This window comes from Marmota flaviventris, chromosome 4 (assembly GCF_047511675.1).
Source record: "Marmota flaviventris isolate mMarFla1 chromosome 4, mMarFla1.hap1, whole genome shotgun sequence".
Lineage (NCBI taxonomy): Eukaryota > Metazoa > Chordata > Mammalia > Rodentia > Sciuridae > Marmota > Marmota flaviventris.
In genome coordinates this window covers 41,498,786-41,523,606 of record NC_092501.1, presented here as the reverse complement: position 1 = coordinate 41,523,606, position 24,821 = coordinate 41,498,786, and the positions used below count along the sequence as shown (strand labels likewise).

Below are 24,821 nucleotides of genomic sequence, written 5' to 3'. Positions count from 1 at the left end.
AGATTTTTCTGTCTCAATTAGTCCTCCTTTTTAAATAGTACCACTTAATTAAACTCTCAATTCAGTAAAAAAAAAAAAAAAAAGCCTACACTTTAATCAGTGTCACAATATTCTTCATAGTCAAGTCTAGATTTCAGATTCAGTGATGACTGGGCAGAGAGGGAATTTCTTATAACATCATTCATGTCTTTGAGCCAAAAACTGTAGGCTGCACATCTTTAGCTAAAATAGTTTCTTATCTACCCAACACACATTTTGCATCCACAAAGGCCTGGTTTGAAATTCTAGTTCCTATACTCCCCATCTTCTTAATGCTGGGCAGTTCACTTGGCCTTGATGTGAATCCATGCATTGTTTTTTTGTTTTGTTTTGTTTTTGGTTACTTGGTTTTGGCTTTTTGTTTTTAAATTAAGAATAACCTCTCATCAAGAAATGTCATTAACCTCTGACCTACCTTCTCCCAATGTCCAAATCTCCACCTCCATTCCAGCTTTTGGTAACCATGATTCTACTTTTCCTATGAGTTGAAAGATTTCTTTTAGATTCCACATGCAGGCAAGATGTTTCTTTCTATACCAAACTTGTTTCGCTTAATACAATGTACTCCTGGTTCACATATATTATTGCAAATGAAAGATTTCATTCTTTTTTTGTGGTAGATAATATTCAATTGTGTACATAACCCATGTTTTATTTATTCATTCATCCACTGATAGATACCTACATTGATTCAATATCTTGGCTAATAGCAAAGATATTGAATGAGAAATGAGCAGAGAAATAAAGATATGTCTTTGACATATTGGTTGCATATTATTTTAATATTTATCCAAAGTATGTAGTGGGATAGCTTTATTATATGGTAGTTTCATTTTCAGTTTGTTGAGAAACCCCCATAATGTCTTCTGTAATTGCTATACTAATTTACATTCCCACCAATAATGTACAGAAAGAATAAACATTGCATAATATTATAAGTATAGTTTATAACAGTCCATTGTATACTTACAAATTGATAAGAGAATGAATTTTAAATGTTTTTATTACAGAAAAATGTATACTTATGGTAAATATATGATGTATTCACATGCTCATTACTTGATTATCCCACAGTGTATGCATACTTCAAAACACCATGTTAAAAATTGTAACTATATACATAGGTGTATATGTATATATAATTTGTATTCATCAATTAGAGAAAGAGTGCATTATCATTCTTTAGTAACAATTCTCCTTGAGAATTTTCTATACATCATTGATGAATACTTTTTTAATCAATATAAAGTTCAAGAAGTTTGTCTGTAAATCAGTGACCAGAATCTATAACGTCATAGCTTAACATTTCAAAATCAGATAATAATTTACAAATCTAGTCTTTAATTTTAAAAAATAAATTGTGATTTCACCTCATGATATTTGGACTGTACAGTACTATTTGGGAAAAAGATGGCATGTATGGCAATGTATATACCTGGGGGATTCCCATAGAGTATCAGAAGGTATCATAGGTGAATCAAGGAATTTAATGTCATCCCTGTTGAGTTTGCTCATGAGTCAAACACTTGCTGGGTGATCTTGAAGGGAGATAACTTATTCAGTTTCTGTGTCCTTATTTTTAAAATGAGGATGATTCAAATTTAAAGGATATTGAAAACTAACATTTATCGAATGCTTACAATGAACTACAAGTATTTTATTATTCCTAATTATTCTAAAATATAGCTATTCTTATGATCTCTATTTTACACATGAAGAAAAGAAGTTATAGATACACTAAGCAACCAGTAGACAGTAAATCTGAAATTTAAAATTAGGCAGTGCTGAAAACCACAGTGCCTCTAAAATGTTATGTTTCATTGTCTGATGATTTTTTCATTTTCTCCAACCAAGTATTGACACTGAGGCCAGGCAGGATTTGCAAAACAGGGAAGAATACCTGGATGGGCTTTTCCTTTCTCAAATCAACACTTAATACACCCCTTAAAATTGTCAGGTTTATACATTACTTACTAAGTACTGTTTCCTGTAGCATTCAAAAGGAAAGGCCACTTTTTCCTCAGGATAAAGTTTCTCTAGTTAGGAAGCTAACCATACAGTTTATCTGCCATCATTTCCCTCAGGACACTAATTGATATCTGCTATTTAAAATTTTATGTCTAAAATCAAGGTCAAAGATGAAAGCATGTACACTTTATGGAGAATTTTTTGCAGAGACCAGGTATGACACAGGAATTAAAACAAGCATTTGAACAGATTTGTATCCTTCATATATTTCCTCCTTCCTCTTATCATATATATTTTATTTGGGTTGAAACTGCAAAAGTATTCAATAATTTACCTAAAGTACATCCATACAAACACTAAGTAATCCTCTTAGTTATTGGCAAGTGGTGATAACACCTTGTGCTCATGAGTAAATGACCAGGAAACTAATAGATGAGGAGCAAGAGAATAATACAGTTTATTCAGTGAAACAGGTTTTATGTACTTCTATTTTGTTTTCCTACCAGGAGACATTGAAGAATAATCTGAAGTATGGAGAGCTTATTAATAATGATTGAGAGACCTTTGATTTTCACTCATAGTCTTAATATGATTAGCCCTAACTGATTCACGAAATGGACTTCAAAAAATAAACTGGCATATGAGAATTAGAAGAGAAGAGCAGGGAATGGTGGGAAGTCAGGAGCATGGGCTGCCTGCCAAGGTCAAATCACTTTCATATAGCCAACGAATGGAGATTTCTGGGGAAACATGAGCATGTGGCCTGATCATTTTATGTCTCTCCCTTGAGGTCTTCCTCATGAGGCCAGGTGATGTGTTGTTGCTTCTGCTTCACCACACCAGATAAAACGAGAATTGAATTCCAGCCAAGGATGATGCATTTTGTATTTTCTCATCTTGGACACTATTATTCTCGTCTACTCTTTTGGTCAGGATTGCCTTTTAAAAGTTTTCACTGAAGCCAACCACTCTGATTTTCCTTGGGGACATTATAGAAGAGGAAAAATAATCGAATGGGATGCTTTTGATTTCAGACACAACTGGACAAGTGAGGGCAAAGTGGGAATGACGTAAGGAGTCAAAAACTGATGTCTGCATTTGAAACTACATGTTGGCCCTGTTCCTTCAGAAAGGAGAGCCCTCCCTGTCTGCAAATTGATCCCAGGGTTCATCAAAAAAGAACCTTTTCTGTTGCTTACACTGGCTTTGAGAGTCTCCAGCCCTCTCCCCACACCCTCTCTTTCATTGCTAGAGACCAATCTTTTATTTTGTGGTAACCCTCTCATAGTTGCCCTACAACCTCTCACTGGTCCTACTCTGCTTATGGATATTGTAGCCTCAATGATTCCTTCCCTCCCTGTTGCTTTTTAAATTTGGAAATGTAAAAACACAGCATTTTTAAGAATTTACTGGTTTGCAAAGGAATAACACCTTCACCTGAGAGAAAACACAGAGGATCTGTAGCTAATTCTTTGCAGAGAAAAATGCCTCAGTTCTCAATTTGTTGTGGTTATTTCACCATTGATAATAGTTGTCCTAACTTTTTTTTTTTTTTTTTTTTTAAATGCCATGCAAGGGATTGAACCCAAGGCCTCTCATGTTAGGCAAGCAAGCGCTCTACCACCATGCTACATCCTGAGCCCTCTCTCTGTTTGTCAATCCTGGCTGTCTCTTGTCTTAAGCATGCTCCTTTGCCTTGTAGTTGTAGAATCAAAACTTACTTGTAAAACAAATGAACTACATCGTAACTTTTAATATGGTTGCTGTGATTCAAGTATTCTGCAGAGGGGTAGAAAGAAACCCAGAAAACAGTAGATGGATTCAGTAGAGTCTTAAAAAAGCAAGACCCAGTAGAGAAATAATAGAATATTAGCCTAGATCAGGCCAGACATGTACTTAGAAGAACACAAGCATTTACCAGTAATGATTGCATGTGTACTTATTGTTATTAATTCTGTTATGCTTTAGATCTTTCTAGGACATAAATTCCTCTTAATTTACACTTGTGTCTTTCAAAGGGGGAAAAAATAGCAAAAACACTCTCACCACCACCCAAACTAACAAAAATAAAACAAGCAATGCAGTGATATATCTCAGAAGATGTGCTTATCACACTGCAGGAAGGTCTGCCAAATGCAATTATTCAATGGAAGTACATTTGAAGATTATTTTTTCTTTTGCATCTTCTCTTTAGTATTGTCATAAATTCAATCTCCTTCATTGGCCTTGCCTGCTACCAACATTCTATCTTCACATTTGGATGAGTCTGAACTTATCAAGGTGATATATGGTGTGGTTTTTAAATGGGAATTTTAACATGTTGTTCTTCAAACCTGGTACCAATTAACAGTGACTCCTGCCTCCTTCATAAAGGAGCAGGGTTTGCTGCATATCTGGCCATACAGCTCCTGGTGGGCTTCTTAGCCTGCACAAGGCTGTGGCAATATCCTCATGCTTTATTATCTGCAGCCCACAGGTACAAAGACAGCAGGAATATACTTGCTGTGTGATTTTCCTGATACCCCATAAGCTCTGAACACTTGGGTTGGCCTCATACACTTTAAATCACTTTAAGACTGGAAAAAATTTCAAACATATTTCTTTATTTTATTTCCCATGCACAAATGGAATAATGCATTCCAAGCAAAGAAACTTTAAAAAGCAAAACAAAACAAACACAGTACTTCTTCTTAAACGCTACCATTCCCCAAGGGGTACCATTTCATATTAAATAAAGACACAAAGATTGAGGGTCCTTAAAATCTCCCACGTGTTAAAAATAAAATCTCCAGAAAAATGAGTGCACACAATAATGTATACCCAGGACATAACTCACCATCATGAGAAAATGAAAAAGTTCTGTGTTACAGGTAATTCTCAATAGTATGCTGTACCAATATCAGGGCAGCTTCCAGAGAATAGAATTTTATTTTTTTCATCTCAAATGTGTTTTAGTCCTAAGTATTCTCTAACTTTCTACCATTATAAAACCAGAATCATGTTTCCTGTTTTCAAGTACAATAAATACATATTTAAGAAACATCATGAGACTATCTTTCTGCATAAACAATCATTTTTGATAGCATATGAGGATTCTGAGATATCCATATGTCAGAGGTCTTTGTTCTTAGCCTGTGAGGAAAATTGCCAAATACACTTCAGAGTGCCAGGCTTAAAAAGATGCTGTGGAGAGCCTGCCTGATTATCTGAATTCCAATTTGGCTCAAAATGAAAGGTAAAGACATTGCCTAGGTGCCTTTCAATATTGCTGCTCTAGTTGCAGTAAACCTCTCCTAATAGTTTATTACACTGAGAAAACAAAGCATATTCTAAAGAAAGAATCCAGGGCCCTCATCTCTAATACACCGGTCTCTTTGAATTTTTTTCTTTCTTTTTTTTATCAATTTCATAGATTTCTAACAACCACAGGATAGTTTTTTAAATCTGATTTTTATGCCAGTGGCACAATTTCCTCCTCTGTAAGTAGGACAGATTCATCCCACAAGCGACAATGGATGCTTCCCTGCTTAACTCAAGCATGACAGATTAAGCTTCAAACAGACCAGTAAATGCCACCTTCCCACTTAAGGAGACTGTTCAGAGGAGGCGTTGGGGCCTGCACTGCATTTGTTCCTTAACTGCCAGCTGATGTGCTGTTGCTGTCTGAGGCGGCCAAGCAGCCCTGAATGAGAAAGCTGTGGCCTGAGGTGTCATAGCTTATTGTGAGTGCTTCCAGGCAAATTCTTGGCATTTAAATTGTGCCCACCTCAGGAGGGTTGCCTTGTATAATGCCTGGCATAAAGCTGCCACTTTGCAATGTTTGTTTAATATCAAAGAGAATGGGAGAGAGAAACCTGAGCTTCTAGATGACTCTCCGACTTTGCCAGATGAAATGCTGATATTTTCTGACAAAGAGGTTTAGGTGACACTGGTGGGAAGAATAGCTAAGAAATAAATTAAAAGTGGTAAAATTAGCAAATGAAAAAACTAATAAAACACTAGGAAATGGAAAATGTAGTAGCCAAAATGGGTGATGTGTGATATAAGAAAATGCTTTTTAAGAGGAAAAAGGCACTTGCAATATGTTTTTGAATGCATGTTGGAGACAAGTGTGTTACATTAAAAAAAAAAGGGGGGGGGGTTATCACTATTTCCAGAATTATAATATGGAGATAACCATTATGTGCATCACTGAGAAGAGCATCTTAAAATCCTATTCAATTTGTCCCTTGGTATTGCATATATAACTATAAAAGAAACCTGAATTTTCTTTTTTAACTTTTTGCACAAAAATAAAATCTAGAACATTCCTGTTGGTGTCAGAAACAAACTGAATCAGATAATGCAAAAGCATGAATATACTGTTCTCACCATTATGTACTTCATGGCTATTTTACTTATTTACAAGCCCATGCATATATTTATAATTTATCCCTTTTCCTCAGGTGCAAAGAAGGCTACCAAGGAGTCCGTTGTGATCAATTTCTGCCGAAAACTGACTCCATCTTATCGGATCCAAGTAGGTCAAGCATTTTTCTTCTCTCTAATGTATTATATAGTTAGCCCTTCCTTGAAGCAATGGTTGTTAACTCTGCTAAAGCTTGTATTTCACCCTGTGTCTCTGAAAGCTGCCAAGGACAGAGGATGGTAACAAATGTCAATATTCAAAGCATGCTTCCAGCTCACTTGGTCAAGGTCTTCCCTAGTGGGGTTTTTCCTCTGGATTCGACACCTCCTCTAATCTCAGATGGGAACTAACTCCCAGCAGACCCTGCTACCTTAGCTCTCAGCTCTCACTCCAAATTACCCAGTACCAAAGTTAGGAATACAGAATAATGAACACAGTTGTTCACCCAAAAGATGTACCTTACTGATTAAGAAGTTGTACCTCAAAAAGTGCATAAGTTTCAAACAAACTTTTAAAACACTGTTCTGAGCAAAACCTATTTGCATATAAGTAGTTTCTTTGCTAACAATGAATTACATTTTACTTCATTCACAAAAGAAGACAATTTTCAATTAAGAAATATTATTAATCATTAGTTTCTGTTTCTGTATGGATTTAGAAATAGCTTCCTATATTAAAATGCCCAGTTCTGGTTAAATGTCAAATCTTTATTTTATCTATAAGTAGTTTTCTTCTCTTTCAATGGCTGCTACAATTGAATCATTACTAAAGAAAGGGGATTTTTATTGAACAACAATTTAGTTCAGTGAGGATAATGAGAGACATTTCCAAATCCTAGAGGCAATGTTATGTTTTCGGAATATTGAACTTGTATAACACGGATTTTCGCAAAATATTTTGTATTGACTATAGACAGAGGTTGTCCTGCTGGTTTGAATGGATTTTGTGGCATAACGAACATGTCTAGCTATCTTTCAACATCTTTTCAAAATGTATTTTCATCCTCCGCTCCTAATTTCCAGCTACATGTCCTGAGGTGAATGCAAATTTCCTAAAATAAAAGAAGTTTTTGTTTACTTTGATTTAAATGAGTTTTATTCTGACAAGGTAGCCTGTGGATGCAGTAATTAGCACTCTTATTTGCAAATTTAACACTCCTTGAGAAAGTGAAGGTTGTTGAAAAGCCAGCTACCAGCACATCCATGGATACCTATGTTCTCCGAAATGTAGGGCAGTGTTCTCTAGGAATTATCGAAATACCATGGTCTTATGGGACTATGTTGCCTCTTATTTATCATATAATTAACTCTTAATTATCTCTTAATTATCATATAATTATTTATAACTCTTAATTATCATATAATTATTTATCATATAATATCATATAACTGCTTATTAAGGTAGTTTCTGAACAGCTATTTTTGGTTGTGGTTATACACAAATTCGGAATATTAGAATCGCAAGCAAAAATGGGTGTGGTGATTCTTCCTTTGGTTTTTTTTTCTTTTTTTAGAAAGAAATTCCCTAATATATCCAGTTTCCTATTGGTTTTTCATTCTCATAGTTTCCTTTCCCTTTTCTCTTTTCCATCTTTCCCTTTCTTCTCTATTTTCTTTCCTTTCTCCTAACCTCCCTCCTCCTTTCTGCCTCCTTTTTCTCTCTTTCGTATGTAACTGAGAAATGTCTATAGAGTACAGAATACTGGGCTTTGCACATGATACAAAGTAGGTAAAATAACTTCCTTAAATTTTGAATTAAATTTTGCTATCCAATTAGATATCATAATCCATCATAGCAAAAAAGCAAAGGTGAAACCTTCAACTAATGACTGTGTACTCCTCAGAGAAGGATGATCCTCCTGTCACAGTGACTATTTTTGCATGCATATCATTTATTTATTTAGTTAGTTCTGTGATATTTCTAATGGTGAAAACATTGGATATTCTAAATAGCAAGACCCAAAAACTTTAAGTAAAATATCATATCACATATATTGCCTGCTGTATTAATCTGACATTAAAATGACAGCTATATGAAATATTTCTATTAACTGAAACCACAAAATAGAAAATAATTTTTATAAAATCACAAAAGGAAGATCCTATTTTCATTCAAAGGTGAAACAAAAATATGCTGAAATGCTCCAAGGGGACTTTTAGTATTTGGGTTACAGAATAATATGAAGTTATTTTTCTTTTACTCCTGTTTTCTGAAAAAAGGCTTATGATGATGTGAGGCAAAGTGCCAGGATTCCTTAAAATAGAAAAGCAAATAAGCATTAAGAATCCATGGATGAGTCCTGGAGACACAGTTTAAATGGGAAAAAATATTATATCGTTCATTCATGCATGTATACATTGATTTATTTTTGAAATCATTAATTTATTTTATCAATGTTTTCTGAGCAGCTACTAATCAATAAGAGTCTGTTAATTCAAAATTATGCAAATATGACTTAGTCTCTGAGTTCCCCATAGACTAGTGACACAACACACAGGTGTGAATCTGGTGTAACATTTACCCCAATGTGACCTTGGCAGATTTATTTGGCTCCCAAGCCTCAGGCAGTGGCAATAATGGTATCTCTAAGCATCTGTCCCAGAGATCCACAGGGTCATTTCCAGATGAATCTTATCTCACCCATAATTACTATGTGTGTTTAAATGTCCTGGGTACCAGATACTGTGCCAAAGGGTTTTTACCTGGATTATTTCAGTAAATCTTCCGAGTCACAGGCCAGCAGGGCATATAGTACAAATTGCTCACATTTTGTAGATGAGGAAATTAAACCTCAGAGATGCTAAATAAACTTGCTTAAGGTCACACAACTAGTTAATAAAATACTGGAGTCTTACTTCTCTTCCAAATGACTCCAGGGCGGCCTGTGCTCCCAAATGCAGTGTTCTTTCCTCCTCTCCCAGAACCCTCCCTCCCTCCCTCCAGTTATTTTCAACAGGACATTTATCACTCTAAATTTCATTGACTGAAACTCAATGACCTGCGGCAAACATCATTCTAAGGAACAATATTTGCACAATTTTCATATCTTAATGCAGCAACTTGAGCTTCCATAGAGATTTAAATCCCTAATGAAATTTTCTTGTCAAAATTCTTGCTGAAGGATTGTTTAATTTGCTGCTCATGATATATTTGGAATGACTTTATGCTCAGGAAATATGCTTCCCTCTAATACTTCCATTTTTTCTCCTCTGTTCCCTTTCTTCCCTCCATCTCTTCTTCCTTTTTCTCCTCTCTCAGTATTTGCCCAATGCCTGCTTCAAGTCACTGAAATCCCAATAACAAGGGTTTAGATGCTTGTGCTCTTCTTTCTCCCTCAGACACTGTAAAGTGGGTCATAAACAAGTACCTTGATGATAAATCTTTAAAATATAATATTACATATATTACAAGATAATATAATATTACATATATTACAATCTCATATTACATATATTTGGGAAATGATGCAAAGGAGTTACTCTAAGAGGTTCAATGGATGCTATCACAAGTGTCTTATAATCCCTAGCTGGGTCTTGACATGTGCTATTCCAAAAACTCACCCATTTTACCTCTCCCCAGAGAACCTGTAAGATTATTCCAGTCTATTAAACATGTACACAACAATCAAACTTTATAAGTTACATGTATTAGATACTTTTTTTGAAAAGTATATAACTTATAAAGTTTGTTTTTTCAAAAAAAGTATCTAATGCATATAACTGTTAGCTCAATCAGACCCTCCAGTGGATTCAATGAATTGCAACTCAACATTCAGATGACACCTTTGACTAATAAGTAGGGATTCTTGTGAAAGGTAGGAAAGTAATAAAGCAGAATATACTCTTCTCAAGGCCAAGGATGTGAACTTCTGTGTAGGAGTCAGCACCAACTGATGAAGCAATCCTGAAGGGCATATTTTACCCTGCCTCCTGCAACTTCTGTACCTTCCCATGAATAGCTGCATTCAGATTCTAAGAAGTCCTCAATCTTCTTTTTCTTTATAATGTAATTGTTGCTCCCCACAAAACTGTGATCAACCTATTGACTCCTGCCCCTGTTTCTCTTCCTGTTCACCTATACCCATTCAGGTCAGGTAACCTCCACCACCTTGACATGCAGCTAGACAGGGGCAGAGAGCAGTGGGATAGCTACAGATTCAGACATGTTTGTTTCTTTCATGTGTGCATGCCACTCTGAGTTCTCCTTGAGATCCTAACCCGTGAGATCCTGAGAGGGGCTCCCAGAACTAGATTCAGAGCAGAATCAGAGGCTGGGGTGGGATAGAGAAGAAGTCCTTCAGAAGTGAGTGTTCTCCTCCACCACACACATCTAGAGGCAGCCATTCCAGATCTTCCTGTGCCTTTCCCTCTCCATCAGCATGCTATGCCCCATGGCTGTGGCAGCAGGCAATAGGTCTGTGTGTCCAAGCTTTAGCATGCAGCTGGTATAGCTTAAACTCTTGGAGTCATCTATTCTCCATGGAAGAATAGAGACACCTCCCAGCATCAGTCCCTATATGCTGATATGCTTTCATCTGCAGTTGCTCTGGCTCTTAGAACCCAGGTTCTACTCTCAGAACACCATAGAAGATGTGAGAATCCTGGTGTGAATGTGGTTCAGAAGAAGACTAATGAAAAAAATGGTCTCAGGTTAGATTTCCATCATCACCCCAAACTCAAATTGTGTGCCTCAACTTCCTAGTAAATAATCACCTCAGGAGTCCAAAATTAGACCTGCCATAGCCTGTGAGTCTAGTCCAAGAGAGAGCACAGTTAACAGGCTCCTATTCTGAATGGTCTGCAGGGACAACTAACTCAGGCCAGAGCTCCATCTCTTTTCCCATGTACCAGGACACCCACAGGATTGTCAACCACCAGTGTCTAAAGCCTCAGTTTCAGGGCACAGGGGTGCTCCTTTGTCATATCTAGCACAGTGAGGGGAGAGAATCTGAGAACATCTTGGAAAAGCCAGTGTGGGAACAGGGAGGGCTGGCTGGGTGTTTACTACATAGACACAGGAGGTGTTCCTGGAAGGGCTTTAACAGGAAACTTCCTCCATAAATGATCCTTACTATCCTCTTGCCCCTCTCAGTATTTGTAACTCAGAAACATATGTTCTGTTTGTCAGCAATGAAATAGGGTATAATAAATGTGCTCTGAATTGGGGGTCAGAGTCTTTTTCTAATCTTGTGACTAGCTGTTGACTGTAGTATGGCCTTGTGCAAATCACAGTGTTAATTGTGCCTCAGTTTCTTTATCTGCAGAAGATCTTCTGGGCCTTCTAGTTAAAAGAAGGTGACAGACCCTTCATAACAGAGTAGGCTACACCTGCAAGCAATTCAAAAGTGGGGCCCAACACTGCCAAAATAACACCTTTACATATTCATTTATTTGCCAAGTAATTAAGCATATATAACGTATACCACATTTTATGCAAACTGTAATGATTACAGAATCCGTTGTCTTAATTTACTTTCTGATTATAACAAAATACCATAAACGGTGTGGTCTATAAGCAAGAAATATATTTTTTTTTTTTACCATCTTGGGCACTGGAAAGTTCAAAATCAAGGTGTTGGCAGAATTTTGGTGCATGCAATGGTGCATATCTGTAATCCCAGAAACTTGGGAGGCTGAGTTGGGAGGATCAAAAGTTCAAGGCCAGCACCCTCAACATGGTGAAACTCTATCTAAAAATTAAAAAAATAAAAAAAAAAATAAAAGGACTGAGGATTTAGCTTAGCGGTGAAGCACACCTAAGTTAGTCCCCAGTACTAGGAGGGGGGGTGGAGAGCAAGTGCTGGTGGATTTACTGCCAAAGGATAGCAGCTTTCTTATAAATGCTACCTTCTCTATACACCCTCTCATGGTGGTGAATGGGGAAAGACAGCTCTCTGGGGTCTCTTATAGGGAATTAAACCCCATCATGAGGGCTCCACCCTCATGTACACATCACCCCCTAAGGCCCCTGCCTCTAGATGCTTCCATGTTGGAGATTAGGTTTCAATATGGAAATCTCGGGTGGGGTCACAGTCCATAGCACCAACCATCAGTAATCTCATAGTCCAGTAAACTATAATTAATTAAAGTGAATTATAAGCTCCAAAGTATATAAAGAGGAGATTGAGATTTTTTTTCCTTCATTCTTTGTTCAAGATTTTACTAAATAGTTTAACATTGGAGAAGTTACTTAAGATTGATGAGCCTTGGTTTTCTTTCTTCTTTATAAATGAACGTATTAATAGTCTGTAGCATATACATCTATTGCTAGAGCTAAATGGAATGATCCATTCGGGGCCTGTTGTACTTGGCAAATGGGGAGCCTTCAATGAATATTATCCATTGTTTTTATCATTGCTGTTTTTGTGACTTTAACTGTCACCTCTGTTAACACACAGTGTATAAGGCACTGAGACAGATGCTGCCAGGGATTCTAAAGCATGAGACAAATAACCTAATCTCAAGTTTCTCCAATTGTTACAGAGGAGACAAAAAGTTACAAATAAGGACACAAAGAAAAGGTGTGACAGCTTCAGGAAATACTGTAAAAAATGAAGGTGTAATATAAATTCACATAAAATGGAGAGAGAGATCTCAGGAAAGGCTAGGAGGGAGGACTGCAATGAGATGTTTACATAGGATGTTGTGGATTTGTACTATTGCACAGGATACATACTCTTACATTAAAGGTACCATTCATACTAGATTGTGAAGGGAACCTCTATGGAAGTATACAACATGGTATTGGAGTGAAATTTTCATTAATAAATGGGGGAGGGATCAAATTTTTGAAGGCAGAAAATATAAACTGATCACAATTTGCTACTGGTCCATACAGATGAGAGAGGGTGTTTTTCAGACTGGAATATCCTAGAAATATTAAGTCTCCTATAGTATGTGCTATAAAAGCCAAAAAAAAAATACATTTTGTAAAATGGATTTATTTGTAAAATATGTATTTTTCCAGCCTCAAATGAGAAGGAATGACACAATTACTCGATTTTTTGACCATGTCTCCATGAATCTCATAAAAATCTGTTTTATCAAGTCTGTGGCATTTTCATGCATTTGATTGCTAATCCAGTTAAGTCTATCCTTTTCAATTGCATAAAACACCAAGATTTATCAATCATACTTGCAAATAAAAACCTATCCATTTTTAGTATAGTAGAAAAATATTGTTATTTATAAGAAACAAAAAATTACCCACAAATACACAGTTCAGGGATAACCACCACAACCAATTAGTATTCATTATCACAACTATTTTATGTATTTTGTGGAATATGTGGGTATTCAGGTTGAGCCAATACATTGAAAGTAGAACTCTTAGGATGAGAGATAAACACAGCTGCCTTTGTCTCCCACAATGCCCTGGCTCAACTGTCTCCCTTGTTTACTAATTGCCCCTCCCAAGGGAAGATATGGATTGTCTTCCTGCCTACTCAGGTGGCCTGTGGGGCAGGACTTAATAGCTTCTAACCAGTTCTCAGTTCTCAGGCACACATGCCCACAGTCAGCCTGGGAGAGAAGGCCACTCAGAATCCCCAGGTCCAGTGGAGATGCACCCTTTCATCTCTCCTGCCCTTTGTATTTTCAACTCAGTTGGAGAGATCAAACCTTATGAAATGGCTTCAGAGTGTTTGATTTTATTATTTCCTGTATGAATGCTGCATGTGATGATTTGTCTCACATTTCATCACTGATCTTCTAGCATATTTACTACACCTTAGTCAAATCTCAAATGGGAAAAATTAATCGTTTACATCTTATTTCACAATATACTCATTTAGCCCCACACAATTGGGATGGTTCTGTACATATTTTGTAACTTTCTTTTTTCCCCATGGAATATATCATTAACATATTCCCACAGCACTATGTAATTTTATATTTTTAAACTATTATTTCAGAAGGTGTACCATTATAAGGATATAACATAAATGATTGAACTAGTCATTCACGGTGATTCATTTAGTAGGTTTCAAATTTTTCTGATTACAGTGAATGACAAGCATTATATATAAATCTCCGTATCTTGGGGTCCAAATGATTTATTTTGGGTAAATTCCTAGACTTTTGATACATTTTGATAAATTTTTCTCCAAAAAATGTGGTTCAATTTACATTTTTATGACTATAGTGTAGAAAGGTTGACTTTACTTTTTTGTTGTTTACTAGCACGGGATGGTATTGTTTTAATTGCTAACATTACAGGCCTTAAATTGCATTTCTTTGTAGGAAATATTAAATCATTTTTTCTTTTGAATATTGCTTAGTTTAATCTCTACATTTGTTAAATATTTATTCTTTGCTCACTTTAAAAAGCTCTAAGTTTTTGGTATTAAGAGTTTATTTTAAGAAAAATAAACTATTTCCTCTAATAGATTTTGCAATTTTTCCAGATTACTATTTACTATTTATGACATTCGAGTAATAATTTTGCCTTTTACCACAACCAAACCTGTCAGTTATTTAAAAATATAATGCATACATTGGTGGTATACACCTGTAATCATAGCTAGTACAGAGGCTGAGGTAGGAACATACCAAATTCAAGGCCATCCTTGGCAATTTAACCAGACTCTGTCTCAAAATAAAAAGGGATGGAGATACAGCTCAATGGTGGAGAGCTCCTAGGTCCAATTCTCAATATCATCAAATACAAAAAAAACAAAACACCTCATATATGTTAATATGTGTGCTTTCTGCAACAAGAAATAATTAACTCAGCAATTCAATTTTATTATTACTTATTTACTTTTATCATATATTCATGCATGCTTACACATAATCATAATCTATCAGAAATTTAGGTTTGTAGTTTGAGATTAGGAGAAATATTTTTTAAAATAGTGTGAAACTATCTCTCCCATCAGAAGTTAAGAACAATCTGGTTTCCTCATTTGTTTAAAAATGCCTTAATCGTATACTTCATACCTACACAGACCTGGTGCTTTTGTGGATTTCTTTTTAGATAGAACACTGTGAGGGATTTAATTTAACTTCAAAAGATTTATCATTTATAACTTTAACATTGTTCCTGTTTTCCTTTTCTTCTTCTTTTTTTTTTTTTTTTGGAAGAAATAGAGTTGGTTAAACCTGATTCAGTCAGGAACTGAATAGAACTCAGTTACCCATACTATTTTAGAATAATGTCTCATGTTTTAGGAAGCAACAACTTTATGATATTAAATAGAATATAAGATTCAAAACAGTCTATATTGCTATGAATAGAGTGACCATATAATTTATCATCTAAACTAGAATAGAGAGTATAAAGCAGAGCTACAAATAATTACACTGGGATTAAAAAAAAATGAAGCTGGACCATGGGGTCAATGAGATTTTCAAAATATATGTGCTTACACTTAACATGTGCTTTAAAAAATAATTTGAAGACAACACATTGCAAATTGTGGTGAGACTACACAATTGTTGCCAATATTTTCTGTATTTATATTTTCTTCAATGCTTACATTATATTGAATACTTATTTTAAAATAATTTTTAATAATTTTGAAATATAATAACCATTAAAAGCATAATCATAACAAACATTTTTTGGATGATAGCTGTGTGCCAGGCATTATCTAAGCACTTTACAGATAATCCTCAGTTTTATGATGTAGATTGAGTTAAACCCCCATTTTAATGAGGAAAGTGAGACAAATTAAAATTTGCCCAAGGATATACATTTAGCCCATGGTAGAGCTAGAGTTTGAACCCAATGGACTGTGCAGACCAGAAAGGAGAAATAAAGGAATGGTTTCAAATGTTGACAGAGCTCTTACTCAGGGAGGTAGTTATTAGGATTCCTCACGTCCTTCCTCTTTCTTTGACAGTCCTCATTTTCCTGTGTGCTCTTCATATTCAGGCTCAAGGTTTATTGAGTTTAACCTTGCCAAATGGGGTTTCACTCATAGGCAGAGTGGGGGTGGATCAGAGCCAGGCAGACAAGTGCCCCATTGTGGCTCTACATGAGCATGCCCTGGGTGGAATTCTGGCTTCTCTTGGTGATCAGGAATTCATAATTTCCAGGGCTCCATTCTACTTACACCAGTGATTTCCAAAAGGGGAAAAAAATCCTACCAGTGCTTTGTCTCTGTCCACAGGACACCCATAGTTGCTAAAAGTTGTTTTGCGCATGTGCTACCTGTTTTAGAAGGCATCAGGCTCAGAATGGGTGACAAGTTCCACCTCTTCCCTAGCCCTTGCCCCTACTATACAATTTGAGGGATCTATCAGGTTCTTATATTCACATAAGCTATTTGAAGCCTCAGTTGGTTAATTCTCATTATACCTTTATTTCCTACGAACTTTTTCTTTGCAGTTTATTTCTATATTTGCTAATCAACCCTCTTCAACTGAAATTTCAGCCCAAAATAGTATCAATTATGTCTTTACTAAATGTGTTAGACATTTTTTCTTATTATTCCCTAAACAATAAAGCAGACACTATTTACATAGCCTTTGTACTGTATTGTGTACTATAAATGATATAGAGATGATTTAAAGTATACAGTAGGATGTAGTAGTTAGGTTATATGCAAGTGCTGCATCATTTGTAGAAGGGAATTGAGTATCTCCAGATTTTGGTTTCTGAGGGTGGGTCCCAAAATCAACCCTCCATGGATACCTGTTGAGGACAGTTGTCACCTTGTTAAATTAGGTACAAGGATGTGACCCCCTGGCTAGATTTATACATGAATTCTTTCTGTGTCCATAATGTATCTGTTCCCCCCACCATGGAAAAATCTAAGGAGACAATCTTTTATAGGTAGTCTAATAGACCTTTTATCTAGATGATTCCAGCTGGCATATATATATATAGTGAGTATAAAAAATAACTGAAAGAAAAAATGATGGACAATTTGGCCACAAATACCTGAAGATGAAAACCAAAGAAACAAAAAGCACAAAACTGAATTGGTCCTCACCCAAAGGGGTCCAGGACATCTGACATTACTTTCTTTCCCTAATGGCTTTTGTGCTTCCTCTTAGTCCAGTCTGTATAAATTTCAATGCTAATACAATTACATGTACCACTAGTTATAACCACTGTCTGTAAAGTGCAGGAATAATCGTAATGAATTTTACCTGGGCTAATTAGATTTCTAAATGTTTCTGTTTATTTATATTCTATGCCTGGGAGCTGTTACATTTTGGAGATAATAACAGAATTATCCATTTGTTTGATGGTACATTATGTGATGTCATTGCTGGAACAGCCAACACAGTGCCACACCAAACTGCACTCACCATCCTCCTTCCACGAGAGAGCTATTTTAATAGAGGATGATAGAGCAATTTCACTCTTGTGTGACTGACAGGAAATGGAATGGTTTGAGCTATTACCATCTATTTCTAATTTGATACTACCGTCCTCCTTTCAGTTTTTATATAGTTTTAAAAAATTGAACACACAAATTGTAAATAGCCTCTCATAATATGGATTATAAAAGTGAGCATGGAGAAGCATAAAAATAGACTACATTGTTGGCAATAATCATAGACAAAGGGATATGAGCTTTTGCTTAATACCAGGGTTATAGTTCAAATTCCAGCACAGGGGCTTTCATGGAATGAAGACTCACTGTGTGCTAAATACTTTATTAAACCTGAGTTGACACTTCTTCTCTTATAATTCCACATCAATTATAAGAAAACTGAAATTCAGAGAAGTTAATTGGTCTGCTCAAATTACTGTTTTTGAATAATTTTACATTTTTAATAATTTTAAATCAGATGTACTGATTCTGTACTTTAGCCTTCCAAGTGCTTTTTCTGATGGGATCAATACAATTTTGTGGTAAAAAGAGACTTTTAAATTGTATTTTTTATGAGGATCCAAGAATGAGATGTTCTTTTTACATCATCAATGCATATTTATTTTAGTAGATACATAAAAACATATAATTATACAGACTTTTTCAATATAATTTCTAAAAGAATTAAATCTGGTTAATCATATTTATCTCTGAAAACATTCATTCTGTATTGTGAAAATATTCAAAGTCCTTAGTTTTTGAAAAATAAGGTGCACTATCATTATCCGTAGTCATCCTGCTGTGTACAATAGCACACCAAAACCTCTTACCCTTGTGATTCAGCCTCTCCCTAGCACTTCATCTCCTTTTCTCACCTTCCTCTGGTAGCCACCATTCCACTATCAACTTCTATGAGGTCAACATTTTTAAGATTCACATATGAGTGAAATCATGTGGTCCTTATCTTTTCAGCTCATTTGATTTAACATAGTCATTTTCATTTTTATCCATGCTCTTGTAAATGATAGCATTTTTATTATCATATCTGGATAGTATTCCATGATGCATGTGGACTACATTTTCTTTATCCTTTCATCAGTTGATGGAAACGTAAGTTATTTTGATTTTTTTGGGCTGTTATAAATAGTGCTACAACAAATATTTCTTTGTTTTACAGTTTCATTTCCTTTGGAAATATAACTACTACTAGTGGAACTGCTGGAGCATATAGTAGTTCTATTTTTAATTTTGTGAGAAATCGCCATACTGTTTTCCCTTAATGCCTATACTAATTTATGTTCCTACTGACAGTGTGCGGGAGTTCTCTTTCCCAAGTCTTCACCAGCACTTGTTACCTTCTTTCTTTGGAAGTAACCATTCTTACTGAAGTAAAGGTGATACCTCATTGTGGTTTCAATTTGCATTTCCCTGATGACTAGTGATATTGAGAATTTTATCATATACCTGTTAGCCCTTTGTATGTCCTCTTTTGCAATATTTCCATGTCAAGACTTATATAGAAAGTATTTTGTGGTCTACTTCCCACTTTGAAAACTTTTTAAAAAATATTCTTTTTAGTTGTAGTTGGACACAATATCTTTATTTATTTTTATGCGGTGTTGATAATCAAACCCAGTGCCTCACACATTCGAGGCAGGCACTCTACCAATGAGCTACAGCCCCAGCTTCCACTTTTAAAACTTTTTTTAAAAATTATTTTTGTCCTTGAGCTTTCGAGTTCCTTATATGTTCTGAATAATAACCCCTTATCAGAAACAGTTTGTAAATATTTACTCCCACTCTACAGATTATCCATTCAATCTTTTGATTATTTCCTTTATTGAGCAGAAGATTTTTCTTTTAGTGTAATTACATTTCTCTAACTGTGCTTTTGTTGACCATGCTTTTTGGGTCTGTCCAAAAAATAATTTTCCCATTTCAATGACCTAAAGCATTTCTCCTATGTTTTCATCTAATAAAAATGGACCACATTGTTGGCAATAATCAGAAACACAGGGATATGAGCTTTTACTTAATATCAGGGTCATATTTCAAATTCAAGTTTCATAGTTGGTAAGTTTCAGTCTTCTATTTAAGTCTTTAAATCATCAGTTAGTTGATTTTTGTAAATAGTAAGATATAAGGGTCTAGTTTTGTTCTTCTATATATGTGGACAGCAAATTTTCCCTGCATTGTTTTTTGAAACATCTGTTTTTTTCCCACTGTGTATTCTTATTAACTATATTAAAAATTAGATGGCTACAGATGTGTGGGTTTACTAGGCTCTCTGTTCTGTTCTATTGGTCTATATTTCTGTTTTCATTTCAATACATGTTGCTCTGGTTACCACAGCCGTTTCTTCAAATGTATAGATTAAGCATAGAGCATTAAGCCTAATGGATAGTGGTATGATTAAAGAGTCAACTTAACACAGGTGAAAAGATGGATGTATAATTAATACAGTTTAGGAGTTTAGGATAAATGGTTGTATAAAGTGGTACAATCCAAAGTACTTAACCTAATTCCTGGCACATTGAGAGATACGTGATAAAATTTTGAGCAGTTAAAATGAATTTTTGATGATTCATTTTATCTGTAAATAATTTTTTGAGAGCAAGCTCTGGATGTTCTGGGTATGCCTCCCTCAACTTCTTAGTCTCTTCTCTGAAGAGTTGTTCAGTTATACTGGTTGGTGTCTCCAATACTATGTTTCCTTTTTAATTAATTAATTGATTGATTAATTATTATTTTTTAAATCTTGAAAATTCCACCCTCTTTAGGGAAAGTTTTGTCACAGAATTAACGTGGAATTCTCTGACAAAACACTTGACTTCCAGTTTTTTTTTTTTTTTAAGCCATGAGATTATCAAGTTTCTAATTTTTCCTGATTCCTTATCTTCCCAGCAAAGCTCTGTGATTATATCTGCAAGAAATTTCCAAATATTATGCATAACCCATTTCCATGGTCCAGGAACACATTCAGACCCAAAAGGAATGTTTTATGGATAATTTGTAAATTTTGTCCCTCATTTAGGAGTCGGCAATGATAAATTTGAATATCAATTCAGTATTCTTATTGTACAAACATCTTCAGATACAAATAATAATGATTAAGGACTTATTCTAAATTTATGTAAGAAGGTTTGTCAGGTACATTTGTATTTGTTATGTGCATTCTATGATTTAACTCTTGCAATTACAACATAAAATAGTCATTACTGTCCACATTTATGTTTAAACAATGCAACTAAGACTAAGAAGGAATGATCTAGATGAAGAAAATTATGAAGATTTATTATACGACATAAGATCCAAATTAAAAGATGTAACATGCTCTAACAACATGCTCTAACAGATTTTGTAAGAAGTTCTTGCTCCTTAAATATATGTCACATAAAACACATTGAGTATTTCAGAGCGTTTTGTTAGGAATTATTTTTTTATTTTTTTGTGTATGTCACTATGGTAATTAATCAGCAGATTGCTGAAAAATAAGGGACTATGTTGGATGATCACTGGGGCATCCCATGTGCCTACTGTGTCTTTGCACAGTAGGCATTCAAATGATTTTGTCTAAGTGACATAGACGTTCCCAATTTGACCTGTTGTACTATTTCACAGGTTTAGATGTGTTTTAGTCTGTATACTGCAACATTCAACTAATATCTGCCGAATTCCTATAATTGTGCTAAGTGTTATGGATAACTAATAGAGTTAAAAGAGTTTTTATTCTAAAGTCCAGTTTATACTCTGTTTAAAGCATAGTAGAACATTCATGCAGCTCAGTATCAAACAGTATGAAAGTGGTTTCATTACAAATATTTTTTTTTTTCCTATCCCTCTTTACTGCTCTCCTCACAAGTTATCAAGTCTCTTGTTTCTTAAATTGGCACCCCAGGTAACTCTCTCATCCTTTTCACAGCCAAAAAGAAGCTTTAACATCATTTCTAAAGGATGAACCTCAATTCCATTGAATTGGCTCCTACCTTGTTATTCAAAGATCCCATTGTCTGTGTAGCATTATTTACCTCATAACATCCTTGTGTCTTTCTACTTTTCAGGGAGCTTCATTTTCTAAAGCAAATTTATATTATTAGAATGTAAAAATGATAATTTTATTGGAGGTGACTTCAAATTGGTTTATATTATGATATTATCATATATTAATGTTACTCACAAGTTATAATGAGTATGAGCAGAAACCAACAATCACAAAAGCTGATACATACTTTATTTTTATCCTTGGGACCTGATGATGGGTATATAAGTGTATCACCTTTTTCACTTTCTTTTTCCCCCAAGTTTCTTAATGTTCCAAACAAGGAAATAAGGTGAACATTTTTTTGTTCTTTGTAAAACTGGATTGCTATTCAGGGGTGGCAGCAGTGATCATTTGCTCATATTGAGCAGTATTTTACAGACATGTCCTTGAACCTTGCCTGTTACCCATAGAACTCACCAATGTGTATTTTAGGTACTCAGTCTGTACATTTTTTTCCCCTAAAACCATCAATGTATTGCTTAGTTTCTGTCTTCTTGTGACTCCTGTAAGCAGGCTGATGGTGATCAGCTCTGAGGCCAGAGTCCTTTCAGGAACACATTTGAAGGTTCTCCTCAATGTTCTGTTCTTCAGCAGCTGTTCTTTGATGTCTGCTCAGTCTTTTCTAGAAAACTCCTTTATCTCCAGGCAATATTGTAACCAAAAGCTCAGTCTTTGCCTCCAATGCCAATTAATGCCAATTTAATAATGAACACAAGCTTTTGAGAAAAAAGAAAATGAAGCTTTATTGCTTTGCTAGCAAAGGAGAAACACAGGGGTCTCCTGTCCCAAAGGCTGTGACTCTCCCCATCAAGAGGGATAGGGGGATGTTTTAAAGGAACCCTTCAAGGGTTATATTCCAGATGTGCTCTGGTAGGGGGTTCCAGGGCACCTTGATGCCCTGTTAGGATTTACTTGTTAATTTGGGAGACATTCACTTCCTACTTTGTCCATGGGTATCTCCTTCCTGTAGAAGGTGTGTTCAAGGACAATTAACTTGGGGAAGAAAAGATAACACTATCTCCCTAAACTTGTTAGGAGAGGGGAGAAGAAAGAGGGGAAAATACAAACAAACAAACTTGTTCTTTTAAAAAATGAGCCTTAGAGCAAGAGGGCTATATTCAGAAGGTGAAGGGAGCACTGTTACAACATGTCTACAGTAAGCACCCTGATTACTCTCTTTTGTGGGCAGTGCCAAAGGCAAATTCCTTCCTGGCTTCCTCTTACCCTTTAATATCATACCTTCTGTCCCATCCATCAGCCCTCCATCCAATCATCCTATTGGCCTTTGCATCATTTCTCTTTGAGGTGTTTTGAATTTTTTTTTGCTTCTGAGCCTCTAAGTCTTTGACAACTCTTTCAACATTAAATAGTATGATTCTAGTAAACCTGAGAGGAAAATGATCAACTCTGAATGAAAAATGTGTCATTCAGAAGCCAGTGTTCACACTGGTTGTCATGGGACTCAGGCTCTCCTGCCTTTCATTTGAAGCTGTCGATGGCAACAAGCCTTTCTGTGATTCGTGCTAACATGTTGCTTCCTGACAAATTCTGAGTTGTTTCCTTTATATCACTCATGCAATATCAGAGAATGGAGAAACTGTTGTGTTGTATTTACAAGGTGACTTCATCAACCTTTTATTGACAGTAATACACACCACAGACCTGGCAATTTCTATGGATAAGAGATTTATTTTATATATATATAAATTTATTATATTTATATATATATATATATATATATATATATATATATGTGTATATATGTGTGTGTATAATATATATATATATATATATATATATATATATATATATATATATATATATTTGTATTTCTCCTACAAATATAAATATATATTTATATTTGTAGGAGAACACAATAACTTTATCTTACTTTTATGTGATGCTGAGGATCAAACCCAGTGCCTCACATGTGCTAGGTGAGTGCTCTACCACTGAGCCACAGCCACAAGATATTTATTTTGACTCACTATTCTGGTCCAAGTTCAAGGGGCTGCATCTGTAGCCCACTTGCTGTCAGAGTGCCAAGGTGATGAAGGAGAGCATGTGTGTCTCCTCTATATGTGCTCTCTTTACAAAGCCACCAATATTCAGCCATGGGAGCTCCATCCATGATGATCTTGTCTGATCCTAGTCTATTCCCAACTGCCCCACCTATAAACACTATAGCTTAATTAACGTTCCAACTTCAGAACTCAGAGTGGAGATTAGATGCCAACATGGTTTAGAGGGAACCAACCATATTCAAATCATAGCACAAGTAGAATTTATGTAAGTAATTAAGCAAACATACTTTATTTTCAAATATTTTATAATTAATAATGAAGCCAAGCCCTGCAATGGATAAATTGAAAACATAAATGAAAGAAAACAAACATATGACTGGAACTTTTACAATAATATAGCAAATGCTTCTCAAGGACAAATCAGTGTTTATCTTAACACTATTCAAACCAAACTTTCCAATTAGAGCACACACTTCCTCTAATACTCCCCATTTTATGCACTATGTGCCTTTACATTGACTGCAATTCATTGATTTATTAGGCCTTGTGCTTACGTTGTGCAAGCAGTACATTTTATAAAGAAGTACAAAATATTTCTTCCATTGTTGAGAAATCTATGGATCCTATCCTGATAAAACTAATGAAAATAATAATTGCGCGCGCACGCGCGCGCACACACACACACACACACACACACACATATATATATATATATATTTTTTTTTTTTAATCAAAAGTTACCTAAAGTACAAAATAGTAAACAATGTATATATATATAACTGGGAAACAACCTAGTTGGGAGAACATTTATAGGATTACATTCATTCATTCATTTTATGCATTCATCACTTGATGTGGATCAAGCACTCTTCTATGCAGATAAAGTACTACTTGTTATGCATGTGTTGAATAAAAGATAGCTAAAAAAAACTTAGAAAAGGTGATTCAGTGGAGGATGGTACTTTGAGTTTGACTAAAAAAGAAATATAATTTAAAGAGACTTGAACAAGAAAGAAAACTCCTTTGGAAGAAACAGCAATTCCTTGGAGAGAGACATTCATGACAGAAACC

General features: G+C 35.2%; 1 protein-coding gene across 4 annotated transcripts in view; it reads left to right on the top strand.

Annotated features, from left to right (window-relative positions):
* Nrg3 (neuregulin 3) overlaps positions 1 to 24,821 on the top strand; it is a 1,036,772-nt gene that overhangs the window by 785,076 nt on the left and 226,875 nt on the right. For all 4 annotated transcript variants that reach the window (XM_027939985.3, XM_034637010.2, XM_027939983.3 and 1 more), the window contains exon 3: positions 6,453 to 6,526. In XM_027939985.3, coding sequence (XP_027795786.2) covers positions 6,453 to 6,526 — 74 coding nt within the window. The remainder of the gene's footprint in view (positions 1 to 6,452; positions 6,527 to 24,821) is intronic.